General features: G+C 41.0%; 1 protein-coding gene across 5 annotated transcripts in view; it reads left to right on the top strand.

Annotated features, from left to right (window-relative positions):
- doc2a (double C2-like domains, alpha) overlaps positions 1-27,968 on the top strand; it is a 111,362-nt gene that overhangs the window by 60,193 nt on the left and 23,201 nt on the right. For 4 of the 5 annotated variants that reach the window (XM_010873919.4, XM_010873917.4, XM_010873918.4 and 1 more), the window contains 3 exons: positions 13,371-13,497; positions 13,795-13,854; positions 27,729-27,928. In XM_010873919.4, coding sequence (XP_010872221.2) covers positions 13,371-13,497; positions 13,795-13,854; positions 27,729-27,928 — 387 coding nt within the window. The remainder of the gene's footprint in view (positions 1-13,370; positions 13,498-13,794; positions 13,855-27,728; positions 27,929-27,968) is intronic. The other variant, XM_020050596.3, reaches the window with a different exon arrangement.

Genomic DNA, 27,968 nt, shown 5'->3' with positions numbered 1-27,968 from the left:
AGAGGCCCATACCATCATGCTTCCTCTTCAATGTTTAAAAGTTGGTGTCACACATGGAGGAACCATCTTTTGGCCTACCTGACAGCATACAAAAACCCTGCCTTACGAAGACTGAAGATTTCAAATGTTGTTTCATCCATGAGACTTTCTTCAGTAGTCCACTGACTTTCAAAAACTTGTTTTCTGATCCTGTTGAGGCTTTAAGTCTGCCAGACCTCTTTCTAAAAAAGTTTGCTACAGGTGCCTTTTGATGGTGTTGGAAACTGTATTCACTGACACCTTGGCTTTCTTTGCAATTTCTCTAAAGGAAAGACCTACTTTCAGTAACAAATTTGAAACACCTGTGGGAATTGTTATTAATGTTATTATTTGCTTCCATTGCAGCAGAACAGCTGTACAGCGTTATTAGTCTTTTTTTATAACTCTGAAATGTACATTATCTTTCAGTTTTTGTTCATCTAAACTTTTTTTGTTTACCTTTGGCAGTTTACAACTTACCTTTATGTCTGTGCATTTAATTTCTTTTTCTTTTCTGAAACAACCAAATAACAAACAACCAACCAACAAACATTTGCTAGGGAGTTCACATTCTGATCTCCTACCTGATCTGTTCATTCTCTGTTCAATTGTTCACTGTGGGCCTCTACTCCAATCTTGGCCTGATATGGAACGGAGAAGCGAATCAGGGATCCTGTTCATCTCTGACGTGGTGTTCTCTCCCTGGAAGGTCTGTCCACTATCGGGCTAACTGGGGTCTGCCCCCGTCTGTATGTTCAGTCCACCAGCCCGGCATCTCAACGACATCATGTGGATCCATGTATTTCCCTGGGGGATTACTCTCTACTTGGTCATCAATGCGAGCGCCACGCTGAAATACGTAATAGCCGAGCTGCTGCGTCTGAACTCCCAGAGCTACACTGCTCCCCCAGTCCTGTTTGCTAACAGTGTCATTTCCTGCCCACCAAGATATATCCACCATGGATTTTGTTGAAACCTCAGTCATAGTAAGAGCTCCACCATCCGTTCTTTTTGGTCCACTCAACGTACCTTTCAACACAATCACCACAGTGCTGGCCATAGACACGTCTGTCATACAATCGCATAGCCTGTTTAATATTCGGTTTCTCACTAACAAAGCCTTATTGGTTAATGATTTTATCATTGACAATAAACTGGACATTATCTGCCTCACGGAGACCTGGCAACAGCCAAATGAGTTCTACAAACTTAATCAGTGCCTACTGGTTACACATAAATCAGCCTGCCTTGCACTTCTGGGCGTGGAGGTGGCTTCACCATACTTTTTCACGAGGAGCTCAAAGCATTTTAATCATTTATAGACCTCCAAAACCATCCAAACTCTTTTTAATTTAACTTTCATTGCTGACTTCTGTCTGTGCCATATCTCCCAATATATGTCTTGTAGGTGATTTCAATATTGACGTTGACAAAATAGCCAGCTGTAATTTTGCTGCCGATTTTATGTCCCTACTTGACGATCTCAATATCACACAGAATGTCACTTTCCCCACTCATAACAAAGGTCACTAATTAGATTTGTTCCACAGGTTTCTGGCCCTCCAATATTACTAATGGCCATCTCCCTATTTCTGACCACAAACCTGTTCTGGTCAACATCTCTTTTCCCCATTCCAAGCAACATGTCAATCGTAACTGTCCACCCCTGAACTCACCACCTGTTACAACGTCTCCCTGTCCCCCTCTGAACTCACCACCCGTTACAACGTCTCCCTGTCCCCCTCTGAACTCACCACCCGTTACAACGTATCCCTGTCCCCCCCTGAACTCACCACCCGTTACAGCGTCTCTCTGTCCCCCTCTGAACTCACCACCCGTTACAACGTCTCTCTGTCCCCCTCTGAACTCACCACCCGTTACAACGTCTCCCTGTCCCCCTCTGAACTCACCACCCGTTACAACTTCTCCCTGTCCCCCCCTGAACTCACCACCCATTACAACGTCTCCCTGTCCTTCTCCCTTGATACCCTCACTCCCCTCAAAACCCGCTCAGTGTCCTTCAGTCACACTGCTCCCTGGTACAACCCTGAGCTATGTCAGTTAAAAGACACTGGACGGCAATTTGAACGCCTTTACAAAAGAACTGGTCTTGAAATCCACTCCCAAGCATACAGAGATCACCTTATCAACTTTAAAAATCTCCTCTCAAACATCCTTCTGCTCTGACATCATCAACTCTTCTCCACAGTCAACCTCCCTGCTGACCCCGAACAATCCAACAAGTTCCTTACATTCTTCAACATGGTGTCCACTGCTAGGCCGAGTTACTGCCATACTTAATGCTCTCCATTTGTAAAGGATTCGCCTCACGTTGGACTGATGGAGCTAATACAGCCTTCCTCAGACTGATGGAGCTAATACAGCCTTCCTCAGACTGATGGAGCTAATACAGCCTTCCTCAGACTGATGAGCTCTTACTAACCTCTTCCTGGTTTCTTCTGATATCTCCTTTCCCTGGCATGGTGTGTTTTGCATTCAACTGTATTGTTAACTCCAAACTGACTGTGTTTCTTTTTTGGTCCTCTTTCCTACAGATACTTCATTTGTTTGGTTCATTTGGTAGCCAATTATTTACCCAGCTGATTGTATGTACAGTGGGGAGAACAAGTATTTGATACACTGCAGGTTTAGAAGTCAAATTTTTATCATAGGTACACTTCAGCTGTGAGTGACGGAATCTAAAACAAAAATCCAGAAAATCACATTGTATGATTTTTAAGTAATTAATTTGCAAATAATCCTTAGACCTACAAAACAAAGAACAGATACAAGGCTCAGGTCAAACTAAGATCTCTTTGACAGATTAACAGAGATTATCTGTTAATTACTTGCTCATTGACTCAGGATCACTGCAAGATCCCTTTCCCTTTTATTTTCATCTATATTTTCATCTATATTTTTCATTTATCAAATGTAAGTTGCCACATCTTTATGTACTGCAAGCCTGATTTCCTCTAAACCAAGGTTTGGGTTAAGGTTATAAATAAAAAAAGATTTGGTTAACGCTAGGTACAGTATCACAGTATTGGGGTTAAGGTTTGAGTAATGATTAGAAAAAAATCCACCTCACTTTGTATTTGAACCTGTGACTATTTGAGTAATAGTCAGGGATTTGTCTGCCCATCCACCATCCCCTACAGAAATTACCCTCAATTTAACTCTTATTACACACACTACTGGCTCTATCGGCTGGTCTGTACTATAACGTTACTTCATATAGCATAATGTATTTTACAAATTGGTCTGTCAAAGATTTACGTCAAATAGTAAAAAAAATATAGCAGACAGCCACACACTAAAGCGATTGAAAGCACAAACAGCAGAGTGAACCAGAAATGTTTTATTCAGAAATACAGTATATCCTGGCAATCATCAACCGGGATATTAATTAATTGATAATTGATGTAAAAGTGACTGTGCTGTATCAAGGACTGACCAATGTAAGTAGTAGAGCTTGACATAAACATCATTATTTTTGGAATTAACATACATATTAGTTCAACAGCTAGCTAGCTTATATTTATAGCTCAATATTGATGTTTTCCTATATACCTTTCCACCCCAAACCCATCATTGCCTATGGCTTCAGCTACTTTGAAAACCGATATTGAGTTCTGACTCTTAGAGGTAGATACAAGGCGTTATTGCCAAATTCTCAAACTAGGCCCTTCATGGAATCACGTAATAATATCAAGGGTCTAGTTAATGACATGAACACTCTGAAAACCTGATTAAACCATATTCAAGTGGAATTGAGTGGAATTGTTGGAAATACCTTCTCTATTGGGATTTTCTATTTATTTAATTATATCTGATTTCAATGACTGACCTGGAAATGCCATTGAATTAACCCCAACCCTGGTGCAAAAAACATATTTAATGTTTTTTTTCTGATTTACCAGTCACTCATTTCCAAGAGTCAAATTCCAACTGAAATACCCCTAACATTCAGAAGGACTACATAATGAGTACAGACTTTACAATTACATAAGAAACAGAATGCACTACATTACGCTACTACAATATTACCAAAGTGTTTCAGTGGTTTATAAAATTGTAAATGTAAAAAATTTAAATTTCCTATAAACAGAGAAACTCGAAGTAAACACATTACCAGTAAGCTCTGTGACTGTTCGTATTTGACTTGTAGATAGTGAAAGCAGTCTGTGTGCATGCATACCGAGACTGTTATCTAGCAGGCAAGAGTTGCCTCTCTGAAAATTATGTATCTTCCTGTCAACAGGGTTGAAAGGGACTGCTTCCTGAATGGCACACTAAATGTTCTTTATTGTACCCTACTTTTTAATAGAGGGCACATTGAATAGTGTACTAATAAGCAATAGGGAGCCAATTGGAAAACAAGCAGTGTTTCGTATATATTTATAGAATAATTGCGCCCAGCACCCGCAGTAACATCCCCTTGAATTCCGTTATGGCCCTCTCAAAGCCACTCAAAACCTTCTCCAGAAGGGACGAGAGCAGAACACCACCACTCTCCTGTTCATCCTGTGATTATCCATGGTAAATTACCTCTGTGTGGCCCACAAAGTGTGACAAATGATCCGTTTCCCTGGGCAACAGCTGACTCCAGGCAAAGCTTTAAAACTTTGCTGGGGTGGTGTATCTTTTCCTACTGTGCGACAGCAAGAGTGAGACAATTTGTTTGATGTATCTTCCGTGCTGTATAGAGATACAAATGGGCATATACAGGGGGGAGAACAAGTATTTGATACACTGCCGATTTTGCAGGTTTTCCTACTTACAAAGCATGTAGAGGTCTGTAATTTTTATCATAAATACACTTGTGAGACTGTGAGAGACGGAATCTAAAACAAAAATCCAGAAAATCACATTGTATGATTTTGTAATAATTAATTTGCATTTTATTGCATGACATAAGTATTTAATCACCTATCAACCAGTAAGAATTCCGGCTCTCGCAGACCTGTTAGTTTTTCTTTAAGAAGCCCTCCTGTTCTCCACTCATTATCTGTATTAACTGCACCTGTTTGAACTCGTTACCTGTATAAAAGACACCTGTACACACACTCAATCAAACAGACTCCAACCTCTCTACAATGGCCAAGACCAGAGAGCTGTGTAAGGACATCAGAGACAAAATGTAGACCTGCACAAGGCTGGGATGGGCTACAGGACAATAGGCAAGCAGCTTGGTGAGAAGGCAACAACTGTTGGCGCAATTATTAGAAAATGGAAGAATATCAAGATGACGGTCAATATCCCTCGGTCTGGAGCTCCATGCAAGATCTCACCTTGTGGGGCATCAATGATCATGAGGAAGGTGAGGGATCAACCCAGAACTACACAGCAGGACCTGGTCAGTGACCTGAGCTGGGACCACAGTCTCAAAGAAAACCATTAGTAACACACTACGCCGTCATGGATTAAAATCCTGCAGCGCACGCAAGGTCCCCCTGCTCAAGCCAGGCCCGTCTGAAGTTTGCCAATGAGCATCTGGATGATCCAGAGGAGGAATGGGAGAAGGTCATGTTGTCTGATGAGACACAAAATTTTGCTTTTTGGTCTAAACAGTAAGAGCATTGAAGATGGGGCGTGGCTGGGTCTTCCAGCATGACAACAACCTGAAACACACAGCCAGGGCAACTAAGGAGTGGCTCCGTAAGAAGCATCTCAAGGTCCTGGAGTGGCCTAGCCAGTCTCCAGACCTGAACCCAATAGAAAATCTTTGGAGGGAGCTGCAAGTCCGTATTGCCCAGCGACAGCCCGAAACCTGAAAGATCTGGAGAAGGTCTGTATGGAGGAGTGGGCCAAAATCCCTGCTGCAGTGTGTGCAAACCTGGTCAAGAACTACAGGAAAAGTATGATATCTGTAATTGCAAACAAAGGTTTCTTTGCCAAATATTAAGTTCTGCTTTTCTGATGTAACAAAAACTCATGTTATGCAATAAAATGCAAATTAATTACTTAAAAATCATACAATGTGATTTTCTGGATTTTTTTAGATTCTGTCACTCACAGTTGAAGAGTACATATGATAAAAATGACAGACTTCTACATGCTTTGTAAGTGGGAAAACCTGCAAAATCGGCAGTGTATCAAATACTTGTTCTCCCCACATTATGCTTCAGATTACCCAGACTGCAAAAATGTTAAACACCTTTAACATATTTTTTGTTCTCTTTAATTGTGTTCAAGTACTTAGAATTATTGGCCCTAGTTCAGAACAGGAATCAAATGGAACTATACAACCTCCTTGGTCTAATTCTAGGCCTAAGACACCCAAATTTAGTCGCCCTATGTGTAATAGTGTAGCAAGCAACACAGGCTAACAAACATTAGTGTTATACTAGCCTATTTCATTACATGCATAAAGATTTTACTCATAAAGAGATGACATGGTTGCATACATTAATCTTTTGCGAGTTTCTCCTCTTTTTCCTAAACTGGCCACCGGATGGCTCAAACCATTTCTTATCCATTTGTGTTAATTTGTCACTGGAGCATCAATACATTACCCATCCCCCAGCACTGTCAACCAACAGTCAAGACTATGGCAATTCACCTTGGTGGTGAGTAGACTGGTTTTTCATTATTCTTAACTATTACACACAAACCAGAAAAAAAGAGCTAACAATATGTTTGTGTAACTATATATTCACAGTATTATAAATGAATTGTGGTTCATTGGGTAGCGTTTTAAAGTAAAAGTCTCAAAATCAAAGTCTCTTTTATTTATCAAATGCACTGAATAACACAGCGTCATTCTGAACAATGAAATTCTTGTGACATGGCACACAACATCAACGCAGAAAGAATTAAGAAATATATAAAGCAAAAAATTTAGCAAATAGTACATAGTAAACTAGCAGCCATTTAAAGAGTGTAGAATGAGGAATATGAACAATATGGGTAGACATATTGAATGTTACAAATAAAAGTGTAATATGCCTATAAATGGTACATAAAATATTCAAATATTTGGTAGTGTGACTGAATTTCCTAATCAGGACGATCAAATTTGATCTTAAAATGATCATACGTTAATTTCACCGACAAAGACTGACGGTGAAACAACCATTAAATTGAACAATAAAACTGACTGAGTCAATCATTCACAAGTCTTTTTTCTTAGACAAAGCCAGCCGCCCCAATGCTTGTTTTCATCTGTTTTTCAACAGTAATTAACTAACTATATTAATTATTATAGTCTGCGTTCAATTATCAGTTATTAACATGTCTTTATGATTTTCCTGCCTTGATCTATTTTTCTCTGTGAATGTACATATGTTGATCGGTGAACTGAGCTGGAGGACCAGGTATGAAGCAAGTGAAGATGTTGTAGAAAAACGCTGTCAAACGTTTTAATGAATGATACAATTGAACGAGTCAAAAAAAGGACTTGTGAGTCCCAAGTTAAAAGATTTGTTCAAAACGAATTGTTTGCAAATTGCACATCACTACACCAGACAACCAGACCACGCTCCCCATCACCGAACACCTGCTGTCGATTATGCTTGTCATGTTCACCTGCATATATGGCACATTGTTTTCGTTGTTTCGTAGTGAGGTATTATGAGTTGTTGCTACTCTACTGAGCCTTTCTTTTCGATTCTTTATCCTTAACATTCGGTTATCTAAGGCATACAATCTTGACACCCCTTGACTACATTCTCTAGCCTACTCTTCTTGTGCCTTTGCCTGCTTTATGGTTTACCTGGTTTAAACCTGTATTCTCATTACACCACTTGGATTCTGCTTTTGTACCGTAGCCTTCATTCAAATCTGTCCTAGGCTCTTGAATCCACTTGTCTGCCTGAGGTTCATGACACAGAGCCGGTATTTGTCAACCTTATTTTTGTCGCATCCTTCCCATTAAACTCACTGGACCGTGTTAACCAGTGTAAAAAAATAAGATCATGCCTGATTCATAGTAAGACCATCATTATCATACAAACAAATTTGATCTTGTTACTGTATAGATAAATTACTTCATTTCTTTTCTAGTGAACAGCCTTCATTTACATCAGAATCCTTGCTTTCACCACAAACATACACCCTATTGTCTAAATTGTGAAAGTACAAAAACAAGTGCAAAAATGTCAAATTCAATCGTAAATTAGATCATTAGATCATTCACTTTACTTAAACTCTAATACAGCACTATTTAAGTTAACATAAATACAATAGACTTGTTGAAATGTTGCAAATAATGGCAGACAAGCGGTATAATGGCAGGGCATGTTTCTGGTATGTGTCTGCAGGCCTATACATGTGCCTGTGCAAGTCCATATTTGTGTGTGCATCTGGACTGGTCGCTCTGGGAGGTTTGGACCGCAGTGGTTAGAGCAGCATATTGCCCTTTGAACTGGCCTATTACCTCAAAGAACTGTCAAATCCATTCTCATTCCAAACATAAATAATAAATGTACATTTTATTTTAAGCAGATTCTTGTTGCGCATCATACTGTCATGCAGAGGTCAATCCCAGTTGGAACATTACCTCTCTCTCATATCTATCTCTGTCTCTCTGAATCTTTTGCTGTCTGTCTCATCTCAGTCTCTCACCTCCTCACTGTCTGTCAGCCTCTCTTAAAATTTTTATAACACAACATTGTATACATAAAAACAGCACTGTCATTCATTAAAACAATGTCAACGGGGGAACACAAACATTTTTAGAAACAACCTGGGAAGCAATTAGGGTTAACTTTCTTGGTCAGGGACGGAATTCTTAACAACATTTTAATGACATTTAACTACCTTTTGGTAACTGGCCAGATGCTATATCCACTAGGCTGGAAGCCACCTCGCCGCCCCTGATCTTGTGGCAGGCATGAATATAGTGTGCTGCCAGCTTTTCTCTCGCCTGATAGGATTGCCAGCTTTTCATTATCTGAGAGGTTTTCCTGTGTCGTCCTTTTTACATTTCGGGGCAGTGCTCACTGAGCCTGTAGTTTGTGCAGGTTTAACAGAAAACATGGTCAAATTGCTTGCCATGGTCAGTTTAAGAATGTTCCTTTGAACTTGTGTTTCCCAATAGGTAATGTGTTTTTTACTGTATTGTAATTTGGTCTCTTCTAATGGACTCCGAGTGTTCTGGTTCTGAGGAATCAGTGTGTTGGTGGAACTGGTTTGTGAACTCAGCCGCAGGACCAGTGGGTTGAAAGGACTCTTATTATTACAGGTTTTAGTGATGCTATAAGAGGGGGTCACTGTATTTAATTGTTTCCAAAACTAAATAGTTATTTTGAGTCTTTGTAATAAGTGGATGTTGGCCTTACTCTACCCTGAATGCATAATTTGGAGATTTCCTTTGGACATGTAGAATAATCTATCAGAACTGCATGTAGGGGTTTAATCGGGTCCCACTGAGAGAGATGTTGTTTTGCAAATGGAACACACACCTTGCTGCCATGGAATCTAATTAGTTCAATTACACATTCCGTCTTTCTATTCAGATTACAACAGGTATTTGAAAAAAGTTTTAATGGTCTAGCCTGCATTATTTCTCTCATGTTTTTTCATTAATTTAGGTATCATGTTGAGCAACTTTTTAAACCTAAGTTAAGTTGTGTTCCTTTTAAGTGGAACAACGATGCTGCTCATTAGTAGTAAGCACAACTTAATGACTGAAGTTTATTGTCAGTAAAGTCAGGGCTAGGAGGAAGACAAGAAGGATTTGTTCACCAGTCATCAGTGGGAAGAAGTGGGAGTGATGGAGGAGGGCCAGCCAAGAGAGCAGAGGTGGCAGATTGACAATCTTGGCTGGGGATGTTGAGTTTAAGCATTGCCTATAGATAGGGAGGTGCAGTTACCATTGTTGCTCTATAGGCTAGAGCTATGGTCTTGTTATAGATGTCAGCTTCAACTAAAAGCCATTAGAGTGTGCAAAAGAACGGGTTGACATGGGAGAACTTGAGATGCTTGAAAACCAGGCCGGTCGCAGCATTCTGGATAAGTTGCATTGTTTCATGGTATATGCAGGGAGCCATGGCAGCACTGAGTTGTAGTATTCCAGAAGAGTGATGACAAGTGCCTGGATTAGAACATGCTCCACTTCCTGTGTGGGTTTAGGGTATATTCTACAAATGTTGCAGCGCAAGAACCAGTCACAAGCTTGATGTTTGCACAAGACGACAGGGTGTTTCTAGGATTACGCCAAGGTTCTTTGCACTCTGGGAGGGAAACACCGTGTGAACTGTGATGGAGAGGCATTACAGCGGAGAGAGGCCTTTCCCCAGAATATTCTATACCAATTGAGACTTTGATCTTACTCTCTCTTGCTTTCTTTGTCTCTCTCTCTCTTTCTCTCACTCTGTTTCTTTTCTCTTGCTTACTTTGCCTTTCCTCTATCAGACATACAGTTATGTCTATTTGGACACTGACACAGTGTTCATAGTCTTGGCTCTGTATGCCACCACAATGGATTTGAAATGAAACAACCAAGATGCAATTGAAGTGCAGACTTTCAGCTTTAATTTCAGGGGTTGAACAATATTGTATGAAACGTTTAGGAATTACAACCATTTTCATACACAGTCCTCTTATTTCAAGGGCTCAAATGAAATTGGAGAAATTAACACAATCATAAATAAAATCATTTTTAATACTTTGTTGGGAATCCTTTGCAGGCAATGACTGCTTGAAGTCTGGAAATCACAGACATCACCAAACACTGGGTTTCTTCCTTTGTGATGCTTTGCCAGGCATTTACTGCAGCTATTTTCAGTTCTTGTTTGTTCGTGGGTCATTCTGCCTTAGGTTTTCTCTTCAGCAAGTGAAATGCATGCTCGATTGGGTTGAGATCAAGTGATTGACTCAACCATTGCAGAATATTCCACTTCTTTGCCTTAAAAAACTCCTGGGTTGCTTTCACAGTATGTTTTGTGTCATTATCCATCTGTAAAGTGAAGCGCCGTCCAATCAACTTTGCTGAATTTGGCTGAATCTGAGCGGAATTCCTCCGGCTGCTTCTGTCTTCTCACATCATCCACAAACACTAGTGAATAGGAATGTTGTCCCATTCTTGTCTAATACAGGCTTCTAGTTGCTCAACTGTCTTATGTCTTCTTTGTCGCACCTTCCTCTTTATGATGCGCCAAATGTTTTCTATGGGTGAAAGATCTGGACTGCATGCTGGCCATTTCAGTACCCAGATCTTTCTTCAATGCAGCCATGACATTGTAATTGATGCAGTATGTGGTCTGGCATTGTCATGATGGAAAATGCAAGGTCTTCCCTGAAAGAGAGGACGTCTGGATGGGAGCATATGTTGTTCTAGAACTTGGATATAACTGTCAGCATTGATGGTGCCTTTCCAGATGTGTAGGCTGCCTATGCCACACGCACTCATGCAACCCCATACCATCAGAGATGAAGGCTTCTGAACTGAGTGCTGATAACAACTTGGGTTGTCCTTGTCCTCTTTAGTCTGGATGGCATGGCGTCCCAGAGAAACTCCTTTCTGATATTGCTCCACTATTTTTCGCCGCAGCATTGGGGGAATTGGTGATCCTCTGCCCATCTTGACTTCTGAGAGACACTGCCACTCTGAGAGGCTCTTTTTATACCCAATCGTGTTACCAATTGACATAATTAGTTGCAAATTGGTCCTCCAGCTGTTCCTTATCTGTACATTTAACTTTTCCGGCCTCTTATTGCTACCTGTCCCAACTTTTTTGGAATGTGTAGCTCTCATGAAATCCAAAATGATCCAATATTTGGCATGACATTACAAAATGTCTCACTTTCAACATTTGATATGTTATCTATATTCTATTGTGAATTAAATATGAGTTTATGAGATTTGTAAATTATTCCATTCCTTTTTTACTCACAATTTGTAGTGTCCCAACTTTTTTGGAATTCGTACATTTATCCCAAGAAAAAGAGGGGTCTACATATTAAAGAGCTGTAATTCCTAAACCTTTCCTTGAATTTGGATATTAATACCCTCAAATTTAAGCTGAGAGACTGCACTTTAACTTGAATATATTTTGGTAAACAGACAAAATACAAAACTTGTGACAGTGTCCAATTATTTCTGGACCTAAATGTAGGAGTTTATCAAAGTTAGATTTTAAATTATCTGTGCATTTATGGGATCTGAGGGAAATATGGGTATCTAATGTGGTCATACATATGGGAGGAGAGTAGTAAGTGCAGATTTGCATATAGCCTGTCATCTCTTTAGACCTAGGGCTGTGGCATCTTTTAATATGGCCATGCTTACAGAAACTATACATATTCAATATGGCCATGCTTACAGAATCTATACATAATCAAAATGGCCATGCTTACAGAATCTATACATATTCAATATGGCCATGCTTACAGAATCAATATGGCCATGCTTACAGAATCTATACATAATCAATATGGCCATGCTTACAGAATCAATAATGGCCATGCTTACAGAATCTATACATAATCAATATGGCCATGCTTACAGAATCTATACATAATCAATATGGCTATGCTTACAGAATCTATACATAATCAAGGTACTTCTTAATTTCGTGCCAGACACCCCAGACCCCTTTGTCACTCATTCAGCGAAGGATTCTTCTATCTGGATTCACCCGACGCCCATTTCTATGAATTTGTACAGCAGATTCTTATAAGAGATTGACTGAAAAGCTTTATTTTTATCAACCGAGCATGAGAAGACTTTGCTTTTTTGGTCTGTCTGACTATGGTCGGTCATACAATATTTCATAAGAAACCAATTTAATATTTGCTCAGGGTATTGTTCTCACTGAAAAAAGGTTTGAGTCTGCTGTTGATGATGCCGCAATTGATTTTTTCAAGGTTGCTTTGTGAAGAGTTTAGGAACATCTAATTGGATTTTGTAGTCTGTACATTTGATAAGTTATTATACCAACAAAACCACAGGCCTTTTTTTGGTTTGGTGAGTTTGTATTGTGTTATTTAGCTGATTCAAAGTTTTGTAAATTACCTAAATAATTTATTTTTTGTTAGTTTCAGTAAGTGATTTATCCTTTTTAAATTTTAATAGGCAACTCATCTTTGTAAGAGTTTTCAATAAAAAAATCCCTGTGATTTGATTTAATAGATTTTTCAATTACATTGTGCTTTTTGGAAAAAAAATATTTGGTAGGTTTCTACATTGTCTTCCGTTCGATCAATATCCTTTTTAATAGCATGCAGTCTGTTGGGTTTTGCTGCTTCAGGGTTTTTTCCTCCCTCTGTTACTCTCTCTCCCTCCCTCTCTCTCCCTCCCCCTCTCTCCCTCCCTCTTTCTCCCTCTGTTACTCTCTCTCCCTCCCTCTCTCTCCCTCCCCCTCTCTCCCTCCCCCTCTCTCCCTCTCTCTTTCTCACTGGTGCAGGTTGTCGGTGTGTGATGAGGATAAGTTGACTCATAATGAGTTCATTGGGGAGTCCCGTGTACCCCTGAAGCGTGTCAAGCCAGACCAGACCAAGCACTTCCACACCTGCCTGGAGCACCCACCCCCGGTAGGAAACTCAACACACATGCACACACACACACACACACACAAAACAGCTTTTATGTAAAATCTGTTTTATTAGAAGCTAAAAAACTAAACATAACCAAAAATGTCAATGGTAGACATAATAGGTGCACGTTTTAACATTTTAGAAAACCAAGAAGAGAGACTTGGAACAAAGACATAAAAAACTAAAAACAAAAAGAACCCCCCGACATCCCAAAAGACCAGATTTTTTGCTGCCTTGAGAAGTGATAAAAACCTGAGATCCAAGCTGACTTTGTTTCTGTGGTCTTTTCCCCAGCTACCCTCTCCTACGGCCATGGGTGCAGCACTCAGAGGGATATCCTGCTACCTAAGAGAGGTGCTGTCCTTGTTAAGCTCTTTTCTGACTGTGTAACAACCATCATGTCTCTCCTCTCTTACATTTAAATCAACAAATGTTTCATTGGCATGAGTGGGTGGTTGTCACTGTTGCTTAAGCAATGAATAGAAAGTACTGCAAAAATATGTACTCATATATAGGACATATTCTGAACTATCATCCCTCCTATCAGAGGTCATAATCTGCAGCAATCTACAGATCAAACACAATACAGGTGATTCAGTAAATCATGCTATTATTTGCATCATTGGTGACACACTTCTTTCTTGTAATTTTTGGAGATGAATATCTCAGAATAAATCATATTTAGATCAGTGGAGTAGGAAATGTAAATTTTTCCCTTCACCTGACTTACATCATGTTACAGCTTTTTTTTTCTCTAACGGTTCATTATTTTTTTTAGGGCCCCACTCACTGACCAGGTTATGGTCACTGAGTCTGTACCTTGTTGATGTTTCATTTAGTTTTTACATCTTTGAGTTTGACTCACTGTGGTGCTAATTTGAAAAAGTATCTTTATTTAGGGAGGGACTGGAATTTAACATGATGAGTAGTGATGTGTGATACCACACATTTTTGGTTTGATCCGATACAATACAGAATCACCAATATCAATGCCAATACCACTATTTATTATTTTTATTATTAGAAGTGGCTTATGTACTCTTCTTGTAATATCCAGAGCTCTTGGGAATCACCTAGGTAAAATAGCCAATGAAAGACTACCTATTTCCAAACCTATTTCCAAATATATTCAAAGGGATTTAGATACGTTACAATGGGCTGAATATACTATTTGAATATAATCTATATTTCACACCATGCTCCTCTTTCATTCAGCCATGGCGTTCCTGCATGCAATAAATGTAGGCCTTTGGGTCGGATTGGCGGTTGGTGCCGGTAGTCAGGGTGCACAACGCCCATGTTTGTTGTTTGAGCGCACGGCCCCAAGCAACAGCAGTGGAGCTGGAGAAGCACTTAATGTGTTAATGACAATGGAACGTTTGCACAGATGTACAGTTCTACTCTTTGATGTAATGGGTACAACTTAGAAGAGAAACTGAAACTGGTATCAATCCTACTGACGCTAGAATCAATCTTCAAAAACGAGACGTATATTGGACAAAATTATAAACGCAACACATTTGTTTTTGCCCCCATTTATCATGAGCTGAACTCAAAGATCTAAGACTTTCCCTATGTACATAGAAGGCCTATTTCTCTCAAATAGTTCACAAATATATTGTTAGTGAGCACTTCTCCTTTGCCGAGATAATCCATCCACCTCACCTCACCGCATATCAAGATGCTGATTAGACAGCATGATTATTGCACAGATGTGCCTGAGGCTGACCACAATAAAAGGCCACATCCAGCATCTTCACCTGCAAGATCGTATGAGAACAGCCACCCAGGCACCTGCTGCAACAATCGGTTTCCATAACCAAAGAATTTCTGCACAATCTGTCAGAAACCGTTTCAGGGAAGCTCATCTGCATGCTCGTCATCCTCATGAGGGTCTCGACCTGACTGCAGTTCGTCGTCGTAACCAACTTGAGTGGGCAAATGCTCACATTTGATGGCATCTGGAACTTTGGAGAGGTGTTCTCTTCATGGATGAATCCCGGTTTTCTCTGTACAGGGCAGATGGCAGACAGCGTGTATGGCGTTGTGTGGGTGAGCGGTTTGCTGATGTCAACATTGTGGATTGAGTGGCCCATGGTGGCGGTGGGGTTATGGTATGGGCAGGCGTGTGTTATGGACAACGAACACAGGTGCATTTTATTGATGACATTTTGAATGCACAGAGACACCGTGATGAGATCCTGAGGCCCATTGTTGTGCCATTCATCCACAACCATCACCTCATGTCGCAGCATGATAATGCACAGCCCCATGTTGCAAGGATCTGTATATAATTCCTGGAAGCTGAAAACATCCCAGTTCTTGCGTGACCAGCATACTCACCGGACATGTAATCCATTGAGCATGTTTGGGATGCTCTGAATTGGCGTATACGACAACATGTTCCAGATCCAGTAACTTCGCACAGCCATTGAAGAGCAGTGGATCAACATTCTACAGGCCACAATCAATAACCTGATCAACTCTATGTGAAGGATATGTGTTGCACTGCGTGAGGCAAATGGTGGTCACACCAGATACTGACTGGTTTTCGGATCCCTCTGGACTTCCCCGGACCCCCCCAATACAATGAAACTGCACATTTTAGAGTGGCCTTTTATTGTGGCCAGCCTAAGGCACACCTGTGCAATAATCATCGTCTAATCAGCATCTTTTTATGCCACACCTGTGAGGTGAATGGATTATCTTGGCAAAGGCGAAGTGCTCAGTAACACAGATTTAGACAGATTTGTGAACAATATTTGAGAACATATTTGTGTACATAGAGAAAGTCTCAGCTCGTGATGAATGGGGGCAAAAACAAAAGTATTGCGTTTATAATTTTGTTCAGTGTAGTAACTGGAGTATTGATATTTTGTGATTGACCCGCCCACCCCTACTGATTCGACATGGAGGGAAATGGCGGAGGGTCATGCTTTTTGAATTTCTGTTGTGAGAAAGGTTTACAGTTATTTTTATTAAGTCTAAGGGATGGTAATAAAATTTTATACTTGATTACATTTCAGTAGCCCGTCTGTCAGAGTTTTTGAATTTACGTATTGATTGGCAGAACAAACCTTATTTCTATATTACCTTTTTATTGGCAATTTCTTCAGTCCCTCTTTGTGCTTGATGTATCCAGATGGTTGAGCACAAAATATACTGGGAAAAAAGGCTTGAAGAAGCTAAAAAACAACACCATCTTTGGCAGTATTACGGAATAATGAACAAGGTTCTCTACTCAAGAATTTAAGAGTTTCCTTGCTGTCTCTGCTTGCAGTATGGTGTTGAAATATTCAAATAATAAAATAAATATATTTTTTCAATGCAAAATGTATGTAGAATATATGATGAATATACAGGTGCTGGTCATAAAATTTGAATATCATCAAAAAGTTGATTTATTTCAGTAATTCCATTCAAAAAGTTAAACTTGTATATTATATTCATTCACAGACTGATATATTTAAAATGTTTATTTCTTTTAATTATGATTAATATAACTGACAACTAATGAAAATCCCTAATTCAGTATCTCCGAAATTTTGAATATTACTTAAGACCAATACAAAAAATATATTTTTTGAAATGTTGGCCAACTGAAAAGTATGAACATGAAAAGTATGAGCATATACAGCACTTAATACTTAGTTGGGGCTCCTTTTGCCTGAATTACTGCAGCAATGCTGCGTGGCATGGAGTCGATCAGTCTGTGGCACTGCTCAGGTGTTATGAGAGCCCAGGTTGCTCTGATAGTGGCCTTCAGCTCTTCTGCATTGTTGGGTCTGGCGTATCGCATCTTCCTCTTCACAATACCCCATAGATTTGCTATAGGGTTAAGGTCAGGCGAGTTTGCTGGCCAATTAAGAACAGGGATACCATGGTCCTTAAACCAGGGACTGGTAGCTTTGGCACTGTGTACAGGTGCCAAGTCCTGTTGGAAAATGAAATCTGCATCTCCTTAAAGTTGGTCAGCAGCAGGAAGCATGAAGTGCTCTAAAACTTCCTCGTAGACGGCTGCGTTGACATTGGACCTCAGGAAACACAGTGGACCAACACCAGCAGATGACATGGCACCCCAAACCATCACTGACTGTGGAAACTTTACACTGGATTTCAAGCAATGTGGATTCTGTGCCTCTCCTCTCTTCCTCCAGACTCTGGGACCTTGATTTCCAAAGGAAATGCTAAATTTACTTTCATCAGAGAACATAACTCAGCAGCAGTCCAGTCCTTTTTGTCTTTAGCCCAGGCGAGATGCTTCTGACGCTGTGTCTTGTTCAAGAGTGGGTTGACACAAGGAATGCGACAGCTGAAACTCATGTCTTGCATACGTCTGTGCGTGGTGGTTCTTGAAGCACTGACTCCAGGTGCAGTCCACTCTTTGTGAATCTCCCCCACATTATTGAAAGGGTTTTGTTTCACAATCCTCTCCAGGGTGCGGTTATCCCTATTGCTTGTACACTTTTTTCTACCACATCTTTTCATTCACTTCGCCTCTCTATTAATGTGCTTGGACACAGAGCTCTGTGAACCGCCAGCCTCTTTAGCTATGACCTTTTGTGTCTTGTCCTCCTTGTGCAAGGTGTCAATGGTTGTCTTTTGGACAGCTGTCAAGTCAGCAGTCTTACCCATGATTGTGTAGCCTACAGAACTAGACTGAGAGACCATTTAAAGGCCTTTGCAGGTGTTTTGGGTTAATTGGCTGATTAGAGTGTGGCACCAGGTGTCTTCAATATTGAACCTTTTCACAATATTCTAATTTTCTGAGATACTTAATTTGGCGTTTTCATTAGTTGTCAGTTTTAATCATCAGAATTAAAATAAATAAACACTTGAAATATATCAGTCTGTGTGGAATGAATGTATACATTATACAAGTTTCACTTTTTGAATGGAATTACTGAAATAAATCAACTTTTAAATGATATTCTTATTTTATGACCAGCACCTGTATGTCGAATAAATGTAACTTAATTCAAAATACATTTCAGGTATCAAAATATATTTCACCTTTTACTCTGAAATGTATTTGGGACACGGCTTGTTCTCAACAACCATGCAGTGGTAATGAAAAACATATTGCTTCGCATAGTGGAAAAGGATGACAAAGAACAAGACAAGGGAAGAGAAGAATCACAACTCAGTGTCCAAATCATGCTCAGAACAGGTTCAACGAACTACAGTGAGGAGAACAAGTATTTGATACACTGCCGATTATGCAGGTTTTCCTACTTACAAAGCATGTAGAGGTCTGTCATTTTTATCATAGGTACACTTCAACTGTGAGAGACGGAATCTAAAACAAAAATCCTGAAAATCACATTGTATGATTTTTTTAAATAATTAATTTGCATTTTATTGCATGACTTAAGTATTTGATCACCTACCAACCAGTAAGAATTCCGGCTCTCACAGACCTGTTAGTTTTTCTTTAAGAAGCCCTCCTGTTCTCCACTAATTACCTGTATTAACTGCACCTGTTAGAACTCATTACCTGTATAAAAGACACCTGTCCACACACTCAATCAAACAGACTCCAACCTCTCCACAATGGCCAAGACCAGAGAGCTGTGTAAGGACATCAGGGATAAAATTGTAGACCTGCATAAGGCTGGGATGGGCTACGGAACAATAAGCAAGCAGCTTGGTGAGAAGGCAACAACTGTTGGCACAATTATTAGAACATGGAAGAAGTTCAAGATGACGGTCCATCTCTCTTGGTCTGATGAGACAAAAATACAGTTTTTTGGTCTAAACTCCACTTGCCGTGGTTGGAGGAAGAAGAAGGATGAGTACAACCCCAAGAACACCATCCCAACCGTGAAGCATGGAGGTGGAAACATCATTCTTTGGGGATGCTTTTCTGCAAAGGGGACAGGACGACTGCACCGTATTGAGGGAAGGATGGATGGGGCCATGTATTGCGATATCCTGGCCAACAATCTCCTTCCCTCAGTAAGAGCATTGAAGATGGGTCGTGGCTGGGTCTTCCAGCATGACATTGACCCAAACACACAGCCAGGGCAACTAAGGAGTGGCTCCGTAAGAAGCATGTCAAGGTCCTGGAGTGGTCTAGCCAGTCTCCAGACCTGAACCCAATAGAAAATCTTTGGAGGGAGCTGAAAGTCTGTATTGCCCAGCGACAGCCCCGAAACCTGAAGGATCTGGAGAATGTCTGTATGGAGGAGTGGGCCAAAATCCCTGCTGCAGTGTGTGCAAACCTGGTCAAGTACTATAGGAAACGTATGATCTTTGTAATTGCAAACAAAGGTTTCTGTATCAAATATTAAGTTCTGCTTTTCTGAAGTATCAAATATTTATGTTATGCAATAAAATGCTAATTAATTACTTTGGAAATCATGCAATGTGATTTTCTGGATTTTTGTTTTAGATTCCGTCACTCACAGTTGAAGAGTAAAAATTATAGACTTCTACATGCTTTGTAAGTGGGAAAACCTTCAAAATTGGCAGTGTATCAAATACTTGTTTTCCCTACTGTAGCTATGTACTACCCTGTTTGGAAAAACTTTTAGACGGTGCATAAAATATAAATAAAAACAGAATGCAATGATGTGCAAATCATTTAAACCCTGTATTCAATAGAAAATAGTACATAGACAACACATTAAATGTTAAAAAAAATCACGTCAAACAAACATTTTATTGTTTCTTGAAAAATATATGGTCACTTAAAATACAACAAAAGACTAGAAAGGTTGTGTAACACAAAAAAACTAAACCTGGTGGAATATCACACAACTAATTAGGTCTATTGGAAACAGATCAGTCACATGATTGGGTATAATTCCAGAAATGTTGGATCTGTCAGAGGTGAGGATGGGGAGGGGTTCACCTTTCTGAGAAAGACTGCATGGGCAAATAGTGCAACAATTAAGAATAACGTTTCTCAAAGTAAAATAGTTTAGGGATCTCATCATCTACGGTACACAGTATCATTAAAGGATTCAGAGAATCCAGAGAAATCTCTTTATGCAAGGGACAACGCCAAAAGCCAATATTGGATGGCCATGATCTATGGGCCCTCAGACAGCACTGCAGTAAAAACAGACACGATTCTGTAGTGGATGGGCTCAGGAACTCTTTCAAAAACCATTGTCTGTGAACAACGACATATATGCAGTTAATGTTTTAAGTTAATATTTTATATATGTTTCTACAAATTACTGAGATATACAGCATTTAAACTTTCTCACCAGTCTGTCTATGAGTTTGCATTGACTTGTAGGTTCTTAATACTTGCTTTAGACACTCAGAGAACTTTTCCCTTATACTTAACCAAAGATAATTTGGAAAGGGAATAGCTTGTTTCATTAGTCTTTTACTGTTAATTCTGATAAGGCCGATAGTAGAACCTCGGATTCAGGACGAACAGTGTGGTTTTCGTCTGGGCCGTGGAACACTGGACCAGCTCTATACCCTCTACGGGGTGCTGGAGGGTTCATGGGAGTTTGCCCAACCAATCCACATGTGTTTTGTGGATTTGGAGAAGGCATTCGACTGTGTCCCTCGCGGCATCCCGTGGAGGGTGCTTCAGGAATATGGGGTCCTGGGTCCTTTGCCAAGGGCTGTCAGGTCCCTGTACGACCGAAGCAGGAGCTTGGTCCGTATTGCCGGCAGTAAGTCAGACTTGTTCCCAGTGCATGTTGGATTCTGGCAGGGCTGCCCTTTGTCGCCGGTTCTGTTCGTAATTGTTATGGACAGAATTTCTAGGCGCAGCCAGGGGCCGGAGGGTGTCAGGTTTGGGGACCACACGATTTCATCTCTGCTCTTTGCGTATGATGTTGTCGTGTTAGCCCCTTCAAACCAGGACATTCAGCATGCACTGGGACGGTTTGCAGCTGAGTGTGAAGCAGTGGGGATGAGAATCAGTACCTCCAAATCCGAGGCAATGGTCCTCAATCGGAAAAGGGTGGCTTCCCCACTTCAGGTTGGTGGAGAGTGCCTGCCTCAAGTGGAGGAGTTTAAGTATCTAGGGGTCTTGTTCACGAGTGAGGGAAGGATGGAACGGGAGATTGACAGACGGATCGGTGCAGCTTCTGCAGTAATGCGGTCGATGTATCGGTCTGTCGTGGTGAAGAAAGAGCTGAGCCGCAAGGCGAAGCTCTCGATTTACCAGTCAATCTACGTTCCTACTCTTACCTATGGTCATGAGCTTTGGGTTATGACCGAAAGGACAAGATCCCGGATACAGGCGGCCGAAATGAGCTTTCTCCGCAGGGTGGCTGGGCGATCCCTTAGAGATAGGATGAGAAGCTTGGTCACCCGGGAGGAGCTCAGAGTAGAGCTGCTGCTCCTCCACATCGAGAGGGGTCAGCTGAGGTGGCTTGGGCATCTGTTTCGGATGCCTCCGGGAACGCCTTCCTGGGAACGTGTTCCGGTCCCGTCCCACCGGGAGGAGACCCCGGGGAAGACCTAGGACACGCTGGAGGGACTATGTCTCCCGGCTGGCCTGGGAATGCCTCGGTGTCCCCCCGGAAGAGCTGGAGGAAGTGTCTAGGGTGAGGGAAGTCTGGTCATCTCTGCCTAGACTGCTGCCCCCGCGACCCGGCCCCGGATAAGCGGAAGATGATGATGATGTTAATTCTGATTATTTTGATAATTTGTTTACTGATGTTTTGGTTTGAGCTCCTCAACAAATGAATTGGCCTCCCTTTATGCAGTTTTCCCCATTCTCTTTAAATTGTTGCCATATCCTTTACTATCTAAATTTGAATTTAAATAGTTTCAATTTGTTCAGTGTGGTAGGAAGTCAATATGAACCTAATTTCTGCTGAATTTACACCACATACACATTGCACCAAGAGACTTGGGGAAATTGGAAGGGGGGAAACATAGCGCAGGAGAAAAGAGAGATAATGAAAAACAGAACTAGGCATGAATATGATACTTAATAATAGCAGGTGGCCACCAACACAGCCCTGAGGTGCACCTGAGTGCAGCAAAGAGGTTCATGGGCAGAATACATAGCTCTCCAAATGCATGGAAATAGAAACTGAGGGCAACAGATATAGGGACAACTCCTGATCGTGACATTGGTGTTTTCTGATGGAGGGATCAAAGCAAGAGATGAAGAGAGGTAGAGGAAGATACTGAGATGTGTTGAACATAGATAAGAAGAGCAAGTGTATGACAATCAGAGAGAAATAAAAAGGAGCAAACCGAAGCAGGGGAGAGTTTTGTGACTCGGCAGTTTGAGGCGACAGTGTTTATTTTAAACTCTTAATCCAGATAGACAGATGATTGGGTGGAGGCCAGTCGTGTGTGTGTGGCCAGTCGTGTGTGTGGTTGTGTTGGCGAGTGAATGCGTGCAAGTACTTGTGTGTGCCTGTGTGTTTAGGGAAGGAGTGATGGATGACCATCTGTGATTTAATCAGATACATCTGAATTTAAAAAGCTAGCTCATTGCTGCCATTTGCACTCTTATTCTGCCTAGCTGACCCAGTCTGTTTACCTGCTCATTGTCAGACCACTACCTCATCAATACCATCATTATCCGTCCCTCCAAGGATTTGTGTATGTGTGTTTCCCAGTCTGAAAATATTTTATTCATGTTGTCGTGACTGATGGCATGTTGCCATTATGCTGTTGTTACTGAGTGTTGAGAACCGAGAATTTACCACCCAAACAAGCTGTCAGCTGGCGCCATGCAAACATCTGTCATTTGTTAACCCCTGTTCGAGCTGTCATACTGTGAGTGAGAAATGTCAAACTTATCCAACAGCATTGGATAAAGTATTGTCTAACCAGGGCTGCATTCACACAAGCAGACCAATTCTTTTTTCATTTTATAGTTTTAGGTTTGCAGTGTTTTTCCTTCCTACTTTCGTGATATTTCATTTATGATTGCAGAAACTCCCAGCAGACTCAGGACAGTCAATGTTGAGATATGTATCTTCTGTAGCACATTCAATGTCAATCAGGTTTTTATGACGTTGCTCACTCAAGTCTATGTCATAATCCTTATGCACTGGATGGTACATATTATTTGGTCTTCTGCCTTGACTGGGCTCACAGATGCCCAAGCTGACACAAGAAATCGCTAGTGAGTGACAAGGCAGCCCTCCATACAGGAAGTATGATGGTCTATGTATGGCTTGGTCAAGTTATATATTTATTGTCACAAAGACAGATAATAATTCCTACTGCCTGATTTCATCTTTCAAATTTTGTCGACATCACTACTCAATCCAAGTGGGATGTGAGGTCAGACACCATTCAAAAGGTTGGGGTCACTTAGAAATGTGTTTTTGAAAGAAAAGCTAATATTTAGTCCATTAAAATATGATCAAATTGATCAAAAATACAGTGTAGCCATTGTTAATGTTGTAAATGACTATTGTAGCTGAAAACGGCAGATTTTCAATAGATAATCTACAGAGATGTACGGAAGCCCCTTATCAGCAACCATCAGTCCCGTGTTCCAATGGCACATTGTGTTTGCTAATCCAAATTTATCATCTTAAAAGGCTAATTGATCACTAGAGAACCCTTTTGCAATTATGTTAGCACCACTGCAAACTGTTGTGCTGATTAAAGAAGCAATAAAACTGGCCTTCTTTAGACTAGTTGAGTATCTGAAGCATCAGCAATGTGTACAACGATGTGTGTACAACGATGTGTAGTACTCCTTTCACAGAACTGCACAAACTGGCTAACCAGAATAGAAAGAGGAATGGGAGGCCCCGATGCACAACTGAGCAAGAGGACAAATACATTAATGCGTCTAGTTTGAGAAACAGACGCCTCACAGGTCCTCAACTGGCAGCTTCATTAAATAGTCCCTGCAAAACAACAGTCTCAACGTGAACAGTAAAGAGGCGACTCCGGGTGCTGGCTTTCTAGGCAGAGTTGCACAGAAAATGCCATATTTTAGACTGGCCGGTAAAAAGAGGAAGAACGGTGCCTAGAAGGCCAGCATCCCGGAGTTGCCTTTTCACTGAACTTTTAATAAAATGTTTTTCATCTTTGAGTATCATGCTTACATTTCATTTGGAATATTTATAGACATAATTTCAATTCCTAAAGGAGACTGATAGGAAAGTATGTAAGATAAATGTTGTAAAATTAGGCATAGGAGTCACATTGAGTTTGGTCTTACATTCGGTTCTAACGTGCCATTTGTCCTGATCTTGTCCACATTGTGATTGTGCACGCATTTTCAGATAGGTATAGTAAACTATGTTCTGACTGTAATCAGCCCTTATTAGTGTAACAGACACTAAAAAAGATCCGCAGGATGCATGTTAACGGCAGGTGTAAAAAGGTCTCGAATCTGGTTTATTGTCAACGGCCGTTGTTGTAGTTTTGACTCAGCATGTGTTCATTAGCAGACTGTCTGTTACAATAAAATGTGTGTAAATGGAGATCTATCCCGCCAGGAGAAACACCTGAGGCACTGGAGGGGAAGCGATGAGTGGAGAACTATTGGAAGGAAGTAGAGGGATGGAGGAAAAAAGAGAGGAAGAAAGAAATATTATTCCACAGGAAAATACTACTGCAATGGTATAAAGTCCACCCAAGACCTTCAGAAATGTAAAACCTTCTTGGCCAAAGTGCCTCAATCATTTGGCACAACACTATCTACAGTTCGCACATTTGCAAAATCAATCATTTGGCAGGAATGAAATTGCTGTCTAGCGACCAATGTATACCAGCCTGCTTTTATAGGATCTATTCCCATCCTGACAAGTACATGTCAGCAAGTGGCTCATCTATTCTAGGCCTTGAGGCGGGTACAGCAGAGCAGCTACAGCAGCACGTAAAATCAACATCTCACTCTGAAATCTTCTCTTGCTCAAGAATTCAGAAATAAGCAGGTGAAGAGAAGAAGGTCCTTGAGGTGTTCTCCATGGCGGCTTTAGAGCCTTTTAGCTAACCAAAGATTTGTGGTCAAACTGCCAGCCAGCCTCTGCATCGTTTCTACACTTGTTTCTACAGCTTGAGTTTTATAAAAGGTACACTAGCAGAACATTCATGTCTAAAGGTGAGGAGAATAAATTGTCTTTCATTTTTGGACTCAAAATTACCTCCCCTACCACTTAAGCATTATGCATATTAGCAGAAAACACCAGCTTACAGTTAAATGAGTTCAGTTTAAATGAGAATTTCACAATATTCTAAACCTTCTGTTTGACTTTTACTCTTCCTAAAATATGTCTATGGGCTGAGACTGTATTCCATTCTTCAGTTTCTTTAAACATCCATTGTAAGGATCAACTAACTTTAGCCACTGCTAGCTAAAATGAATTAAAATATTCTGGGTGTGTGAACCCAGAATTTAGTTTGACAGGGACAGATGCAATAACTTTGAAATGTTGACATGTAACCCTAAGTAAAATTTTTTGCAGTACAACACATTAGCTTGCAATAATTTACAGTAACCGTCCCTAGACAGTTAAATTACAAGAAAATCTAAAGAAGCAAAACAAAGGTGTTGAACACTCGCAGATGTTCTTACAAATGTGTTGTACTTGTAGGTTGCTTTGCTTTCAAAGCTAGCTGCCCAGTTCATCCAAAACCAGGTCAATGGGGTTTAAGTCTAAAGACTGTGCTGGCAATTCCATGACTTGAAGCCTACCATATTATTTTCTTCTAAGGCACTTCTGACACAGCCGGTAGGAATGCTGCAGTAGCCGTTTTGGTTCAGGGTCCTACTCACTCTGTGCAAGTCACCGACTCTGGATACAGCAAAAGAGCCCCTGGCATTACAATTCCTCCATGTTTGACCCTTTTAAGGGTTATAATGGTCTGTCTGTCTTCCTTTGTTAATTGCAGCATAGGATTTTCACGATGGCCATGGCCCTTCACTCTGGTCGTGTTGCCGTGAAAATCATTGTACGCCCTACAGCCACCATGGCCTTTGTGCCCGTGCTACTGTCAAAATCTTGTGGTCAGCAGTCGTTTTGTTTTTTTGTAGTTCGCAACTGAGAACAATCATTTATGTCAAAATTTATGTCCCTGACGCCATATCATTAGGATGAAAAAAGCCTGCCTACTAGACTTAGAGGAGAGGAAAGAAAGCGTGAACTAATGGGAGGGACAGGAACAGAGAGATAGAAAAAATTAAAAAGTATGTGATTTCAATTCAATTGAAACAATTGTTATTCCATCAGACGAGAGAGAACGACAAAGTGAGAGAATGGAAATTCAGTTTTCCGTTGGCTGTTAATGGATTATCTATTCTAATGAAGACTGGTTTGTGTTTAGGTGTCTGTGTCTGTCTGTGTGTTGGAGAAAGAGAGAGTTTGGAGCCAGAAATGTTGGTGTGAGCCAAATAGCGGGTGGGTAAATGTGGGCGAGCATTCCTTCAGGGGACAGTGAGAGAGAGGAAGGAGGAGAGCCAGTCTTATTGCTATTGATCTAAACGTCTTCTTTCTCTCTCTTTCTCTCTTTGAGTGGACAATGGGGACAGGGGAATCAGGGCGGGGTGACAGATGGAGTGATGACAAGCCCACATCAAAGGATAGAAAGACCTGAAATTGAACGGGACAGTCATTAAATTGGACGGGACAGTCATTAAATTGGACGGGACAGTCATTAAATTGGACGGCCTAAAATGCCTTAGCAGTTGCTCGCAGACTCTATTCTCCGCCAATCTCATCTAATTTTCAGTCTTTCAGTTGTTCTAACCGTATTCATAAAGCTTCAGATGTATGTAGTAATTGACCTTTCAAATAACATCAAGTATTTCATTAACAGTGTGTTTTTTCCCCCTGCTATCATTAATGTCGAGTGTAGACTGGAGAGGCTCGACGTTTCTCCTCAGACAGTCATGTCAAGTGCTGTACTCCCTGTTTAGGATCACTCACTGTTCACCACTCTCTAGTCTCAGCAGTGTAGTTAGAGCAGTCTATTACCAGGCCTTGAGGAGCTATTGCTGGAATATTAAGCCTCCCACTTCCTGCTACTCTCCTCAACTCTCCCTCTTACTTTTCATCCTCCCCCTTCTCCTATTCCTCTCCTATACCTTCATCTTCCTCTCCCTCCCCTCTTTTCCTCCGCTTCCTCTCTTCTATCAATTCCTTTTTCTCCTCCTAACCTTCTGCACCAACGTCTTCCTCTCTTCTCCACCTCCTTCCCTCTTCCTCATCCTACCTACTCCTTATTATTGTCTGACTAACAATTTACTCAGAGAAGTAGAGGAGGTGGAAAAAGTCGAGCCTTCTTTCATCCTTCTCCTCCCCCTCTTTTTTACCTTTTTCAAGCAGTGGGAGAATGAACAGCTGAACAGTTTGGAGGAGAGAGGCCGACTTCTCCTCTCGCTGCAGTTCCTGACCCCGCCAGACGAGGGCAAAAGGGCTGTTGGAGAAGTGCGGAGAGGCGAGGGTCTGTGTGTCGGGGTGCAGCGCTGCGCACACCTGGCTGCCATGGATGTCAACGGGTTCTCTGACCCCTATGTCAAAACGTAAGCGCCCAGCTCACTTGTGTATGTGCCCATGTCATTT

The sequence above is a fragment of the Esox lucius genome, chromosome 11 (genome assembly GCF_011004845.1).
Source record: "Esox lucius isolate fEsoLuc1 chromosome 11, fEsoLuc1.pri, whole genome shotgun sequence".
In the NCBI taxonomy this organism is placed as follows: domain Eukaryota; kingdom Metazoa; phylum Chordata; class Actinopteri; order Esociformes; family Esocidae; genus Esox; species Esox lucius.
Note: the sequence above shows the minus strand (reverse complement) of the source record. Positions and strands in the feature narration are given on the sequence as shown.